This window comes from Eriocheir sinensis, chromosome 28 (genome assembly GCF_024679095.1).
Source record: "Eriocheir sinensis breed Jianghai 21 chromosome 28, ASM2467909v1, whole genome shotgun sequence".
Lineage (NCBI taxonomy): Eukaryota > Metazoa > Arthropoda > Malacostraca > Decapoda > Varunidae > Eriocheir > Eriocheir sinensis.
Window position 1 is genome coordinate 10668459 of NC_066536.1, and position 6947 is coordinate 10675405.

General features: G+C 45.2%; 1 protein-coding gene across 1 annotated transcript in view; it reads left to right on the top strand.

Moving 5' to 3' along the window:
* Window positions 1–756: 756 nt before the first annotated feature.
* Window positions 757–6947, top strand: part of LOC127004495 (muscle-specific protein 300 kDa-like) — a 41001-nt gene continuing 34810 nt past the window's right edge. Inside the window, exon 1 of the mRNA XM_050872269.1 lies at window positions 757–995. Coding sequence (XP_050728226.1) covers window positions 831–995 — 165 coding nt within the window. The 5' untranslated portion in view covers window positions 757–830. The remainder of the gene's footprint in view (window positions 996–6947) is intronic.

A 6947-nucleotide genomic window follows, 5' to 3' on the forward strand; every position in this document is an offset into this window, starting at 1 on the left:
TTGTTCCACGCACTTGTTGTTTAGTTAACGTGGGAGGGAATCACAAAAATGCCAACATTCCACGAACAGAATCTGACCTTTCGACGCTGCAAATACTGGAGTGATGTTCCTGCCTCTCTGATTTCTTTTTTGTCTTTTTCGTGTGTTATTATGTCTTGTTTTTACTCTCCTTTTTTTCACCTCTTCAAAGAACGAGCCATGAGCCGCAGAGACAAATTTACCACCGTGTTATACAACGCTTCTGTCAGCTCAAGGATAAATTAACGCACGTTGAATATTTTGAGAGTGTGTGTCATACATAACGTTCTTATTGATGTCACGACCTAAATACTCAGAGGAATTATTTTTATCTTACAGACTAAATCGGTGAAGCGTGTTTGGACAGTGAAGGCACCGAAAGGCTTTGACATTAAGACTGAAGGTGTGTGTGTGTGTGTGTGTGTGTGTGTGTGTGTGTGTGTGTGTGTGTGTGTGTGTGTGTGTGTGTGTCTGACTGTGTGTGTGTGTGTGTGTGTGAGAATGTAAGCTCGAGAGATGGGCCACACACTCGAGGGTCACGTCACTGATGGCCAACAAGGGACGGCGGTGGCGGCGGAGTGGCAGCCGGCCAGGCGGCGAAGATGTGTGCTGCCCCACCTGTGGCACCGCGCCAGGGAACAGGTGGCTGGTCTGGCCCGAGGCATGGCCGGTGATTGGGCAGGTGAGGGGCAGCCCCGCCCAACGCAGACAACTGCTCATAAGGGCACGGCTGAGGGGGTCGACGTGGCCAGCAACTCGCCCCTCGCCCCGCACTCCTACCTCGACCTCTTCCCAGGTGGGCTGTCGGCACCATGACATTCTGGCAGGAGAACTACGGCTTCGTCAAGGAGGTGTATGACTTCCGTTGTTCCAAGTACCTGGAATGGATGGACAACATCGAGGCCATCATCGGCAAAGTGATGGCCAACACCCAGTACACCGCTAAGGAGTTCAAGATCATCAAGGACACCTTCACTGTAGGTACCGCGTGTGTGTCGTCGTCCCGTAGACAGACGCTCCAGCGTAGTGTAGTGTAGCGCCGCCAGAGTCCCTGCGCAGCGTAGAGGACACAAGCTGGAGTTGCTAAGAGGGTGCACCGTGACCGCGAGGTTGTGCACTCAAGTGACGATGTTTAGCTCTCTTCTCTGAGGCAAAATATGTTTCTGAAGAACCAAAAGCACCAGCTCCATCGAGTGATATATAAGCTTTTGAACCAAGCCAGGGCAGTCGCTTTAGGAAAAAGTGTTTTAGAGTACTTGCAGGGATGAGAGCTAAATGTTTATGTCACACGTTCCCTTTCGTCTGAGTCTAAGCGCGTCCAGTTCTGCAAGTTTAATGACGAATCATTCATACTTCATTCTTACCGGTTTTCCCCTGCAACAATACGTAATATACATCCCATTTCACCCTCGCTTTAAAGTACAGCTTCCCTGATGAATAACAAAATGGACGCAACTAAAACCTAAAATTGGTTGGATGAACTGAAAGTGGAGCCAGATCTCAGGTCCCAAAGCCCAGTAGACTCATGAAGGGGGTCAGAGAGGAGAGTAAGGCCAGTCAGTGTGTAGCGCCGGTTCATGCGATGCCTGCACGTGGTGGCCAAATGGGAGGATAATGTTGTTGATTCCTCTGTTGGCATTGCTTTACCGCCTGTTGGTCTCGTCCCTCTGTCAACAGGAAGGGAAGGATGGACAGCATATAGACCCTGGGCGGTGCTGGCGCGCTCGGCACCCCTCGTAGTGCTCACGTTTCCCCTCTCAGCAAAACAATGGATTGGCGTGCATGCGAGAGACTATTTCATTCTTTTCCTTTCGCTTTCTGTTCTGTCGCTTTTATGCACAAGACTGGGTGTGTTTTTTGCTCTTTAATTAAACGCGCTTTGAAATTTGTGAAAAGTGAATGGTAATAACATTCGCCCACCCACACACACTCACACACACGCACTCGAACAGAAAAGCACTCAAAATTCCTCAATGTCGATAAACACAAAACATCTCTCTCTCTCTCTCTCTCTCTCTCTCTCTCTCTCTCTCTCTCTCTCTCTCTCTCTCTCTCTCTCTCTCTCTCTCTCTCTCTCTCTCTCTCTCTCTCTCTCTCTCTCTCTCTCTCTCTCTCTCTCTCTCTCTCTCTCTCTCTCTCTCTCTCTCCCCCCCCCTCCTGCCAGGTGACGTCTAGAAAAAAAAAAACATTCGTCTTAATAATATTTTTTCCTCGTCTTGATTCGGTTTCTTCTCTTCCGTAATTGAGAAATAAGAGGAGACGAAAAAAGAGTGAAAATAAAACCATGAGAAGGAGGAGGAGGAGAAGGAGGAGGAGGAGAAGGAGGAGGAGGAGAAGGAGGAGGAGGAAGAGGAGGAGGGATGAAGTTACAATGAAGATTAAAACTGAAGAGAAAAAATGCGAGGAAAAAAAATAGCTTCCCGCAACATTTTTCTTATTTTCAGCCACATTTAGCATCGGTCAAGGCCAAAGCGTGGGAAGGCGAGGAGGAGGAGGAGAAGGAGAATTGTGCTGAAGACAAAAAGAATACAAAATGAGAATAGAAAATTTATGTCGAGAGTAAAAAGGGGAAAGCAGATGGATAAGAAACGGATACAATAACGATTCAATTACAGGGCAAGGAGCAGGAAGATGAGTGTGAGACAGTGAAGGAGACGAAGGAGAAATAGAGGAAGTAAATGATGAAGAGACAAAAGAAGCGATGTTAGAATTCATTTATAGTGTTGTTCCTGCCCTCCCGCCACCCTTCCTCCTCCTGCTCCTCCTCCTCCTCCACTTCTTCTTTATCCTCTTCTTTAAAAGTATGTAGATGGAACACACACACACACACGCACAGAGAGAGAGAGAGAGAGAGAGAGAGAGAGAGAGAGAGAATGAATGCTATCACTAACTTTGAACTGGCTTTTAAATCACTACTGAGCAAGACAGGTTTAAACTCACACCGGTTGTTAGTTTAGATTTGCGTCGTGTGAAAATATGATAAAAAAAAAATAAGATCGTGACAAAAGTAAAATCGTGGTGAAGTTATAAAAGGAAAATGTCGCAACAAGTGTTTATTTATGGAGGGAGGAACGTGTGTGTGTGTGTGTGTGTGTGTGTGTGTGTGTGTGTGTGTATTTATATATGGCCGTCAAGGGTGTAGTGTAATGGAGAGGGAGTGTCATGGCACCGTACATGGCAGTAATGCCGCCACGGTGCCAGCAACATGACACCGCCACCGCTGCTGTCGCCTTCCCTCTGCTGCTCCTCCCCCTCCTCCTCCGCCTCCTCCTCCTTCTCCTCCCTCACCTTCTCTACATGACACCTCCACAATAGTCTTTCTCCTCCTCCTCCTCCTCCTCCTCCTCCTCCTCCTCCTCCTCCTCCTCCTCCTCCTCCTCCTCCTCCTCCTCCTCCTCCTCCTCCTCCTCCTCCTCCGCCTCTTCCGCCTCCTCCGCCTTCTCCTCCTCCCTCACCTCTCTACATGACACCTCCACAATAGTCTTTCTCCTCCTCCTCCTCCTCCTTCTCCTCCTCTTCCTCGTCCGTCGCTCTTTTTCTCCCTCATCTCTATTTCCAAAACTCCGTAATGTCATCTTATGATTTGCCTGTCTTATATTACAAAACATTAATAGTGATAATAATGATAATGATGATAATAATCAAATAATAGTAATAATGATAGTAAGATAATGAAGACGAATGACGACGGTAATTGCATTATTAACGGTAATAAAAAGGCTTTCATGCTGGAAATGTTGATCCTTCCCTCTTTTATTGGAACAAGCCTCTAAGTAAAAAGTAATGCATTTTCTCTTTGTTTGCATGTAGACCCGAACGGTTGTCGTGTTCTAACCGTTCATCATGATAAGAGTGTCCGCTTTGCTCTATCCATCTACATATTTTTCCTCTCTTTAAACAATAAGAAATTTGGCTCTGTATATTTTCATTCATACATAATCAGCTACTCACCCACAATCGATAATAGCAGGTACATTAACACCAACATCAGCAGGAATAAAAGTAGTAGTCGTAACAGTAACCACAACGATGACAGAGGAACATAACATCATATATCGTAGAGTCTAGGGGTGGAATTGCACAGTACGGTTCGTCGGTGTTTGGAGCCTTACAAGGAAGCGATACTCCGCCACCGCCGCCAACACCACCACCATGATTTATAGGGATGAAAACAGACCCTACGTACCGAGATGAGATGCCCCTTCTCTCTCTCTCTCTCTCTCTCTCTCTCTCTCTCTCTCTCTCTCTCTCTCTCTCTCTCTCTCTCTCTCTCTCTCTCTCTCTCTCTCTCTCTCTCTCTCTCTCTCTCTCTCTCTCTCTCTCTCTCTCTCTCTCTCTCTCTCTCTCTCTCTCTCTCTCTCTCTCTCTCTCTCTCTCTCTCTCTCTCTCTCTCTCTCTCTCTCTCTCTCTCTCTCTCTCTCTCTCTCTCTCTCTCTCTCTCTCTCTCTCTCTCTCTCTCATTAATACTCCCTCACCTCACCTCACCTTTACTGCCTCATTACTTCAGTGCGATGTCACGCCGCCTCGCTTCCCGTCCCGTCTACCTGCCCGTCCTCGTACCGCTGCACCTTTTTCCCCTCCGCCGCTCACCTGACGCGTAAAGATGAGAGGTGCACTTAAAGGGATTATGCTGCTCGTAAAGGGTGGATCAATTGCCGTAGGGGGATGATGAGGGGGGTGATAATGGCGATGGTGGTGATGGTGATGATGGTGATGATACAGGTAGTGGTGGCTGTGGTTGTAGTCGTGGTGGTTGTTTAGGAGTGTTGATGATTGTAGTACTAATTTTTGTTCGTATAGTGGAAGGTGTAGTAGTAATAGAATCAGTTGTTGCTGAAGTAGTAGCAGTAGTAAAGGTTGTGGTAACAATGATCACAATGTTTTTGAGTAATAATATTTATAATTATTATAGTAATAAGATTAATATTGAAATGACAGTAGTAGTAGAAGTAGTAGTAGTAGTAGTAGTAGTAGTAGTAGTAGTAGTAGTAGTAGTAGTAGTAGTAGTAGTTGTTGTAGTAGTAGTAGTTGTAGTAGTAATAGTAGTAGAAGTAGTAGTAGCTATTTTAAGCTTCATTACTGTTCTCTGGTGTTGTGTGGTAGAAGTTCGTAAAGCTGTCTCACAGGAAATCCAGAAGGAGTGGAATGTATGGTTCATGCGGTTTTCAGGCCGCCATCAGTGAAGTAATGGGGAGGGCTACACAATATGGTGGCGGTGGCGGTCATGGTGGTGGTGGTGGTGGTGGTCGGCGGTAACTTCCTTCACAAAACCTCAGTGTTGCCAGCCCTTTAAAATTGAGATGTCTCGGCAGTTTCTTCTGCCGGAGAAGAATGTAAGAACAAGTTATTTAATATTTACTTAAATATTCAGGAAATACCGTCCCTTTTTTTTTCGTAACTGAATGCTACATGAATATAATTGTAAGAAAGTTATATATATATATATATATATATATATATATATATATATATATATATATATATATATATATATATATATATATATATATATATATATGCGCTTGAAAAGTGTTTCGAGATTAATTTTATGTATAGCAGAGTCCTGCTCAGGCTGTGTAATGCAATCTCTGAGTATATTTTAACTCTACAGCAAGTAGGTCTTGATGTCATCATTTAATGTTCCCGTTTTGTGTGTCTAATGACTAGTGACATGAGTCACTTAGCTCACATCCTGCATATGAGTGACAGGTTCTTGAACACACACCCACACACACACACACACACACACACACACACACACACACACACACACACACACACACACGCACACACACACGCACACACACACACACACACACACACACACACACACACACACACACACACACACACACACACACACACACACACACACACACACAAGGTAATCACTTAGTTCCTCATCGTAAGAAACAAACAGGCACGGCAGCCATCCTGAGGCGTTAAGGGGAGCGGAGGGACAGTAAATATTCATTGGATAAACTGAGACAAATCACGACACCTCGGGTGGCCCTGTCCGTATATCCTTCTATTACTGTGTGTGTGTGTGTGTGTGTGTGTGTGTGTGTGTGTGTGAGGGAATGACCACAACTACTATTGATTGTTATTGCTGTCCGGGGAGAGGGGAGACGTAATTGACAGCCCATCTTGCCGCAACACTGATGGCAAGCCTTGTGACGTCACCAGGTAAACGGTAAATATAGAGGTGAACACGTCTTGACTGGCTGGCCCTTTCCTCCTCCTCCTCCTCCTCCTCCTCCTCCTCATCCTCATATTTCTCCTCCTGTGACAAACCAGGCAGCTACTTCATCACTTACACACATGGCAACACAAAGGGGTGAATTACTAGCAAGAAAACATTGAGTCGAAATACTAGTCGATGTAACTTGACTTTCTAGTCGTGTGAAGGGTATGGGCGACAGGCAGCAGGTTCTTATGATGTCATGCCCCGTATCCTTTTTCGGTACTCCTCCCCCTCACTAGAACATGATAATAGAGAAAAGCACAACATTGATTATTTTCTTTTTTTTCTGTTTGTATATCTGTACGTGAATGATTCAGTGTGTGTGTGTGTGTGTGTGTGTGTGTGTGTGTGTGTGTGTGTGTGTGTGTATGTTCTGACAGGCACCATTTCCATCAAGTTTTCCAATATTCGTGATGAGTCGTAAAGATTTTTTCTTCATGTAGTTTTTGTGAAAGAATTTGTCGGGCGCGTTTCGAAAACCGATGGGCCACATTTGGCGATTTATGGATAATGTGGGAGTAAAGAAAGTCATAAAAAATGTGACACGTTTGAGAGGCGTCAGTTTCCGCAAATAAGAATCTGGAATTGTGGGTCCAGAGTTTTTCTCTTTTTCATTAGTCGTAAACGTGAAATGACACCAATTTTTCTCGTTTTTTCTCTCTTCTTATTCATGAAAGTGAGAGTG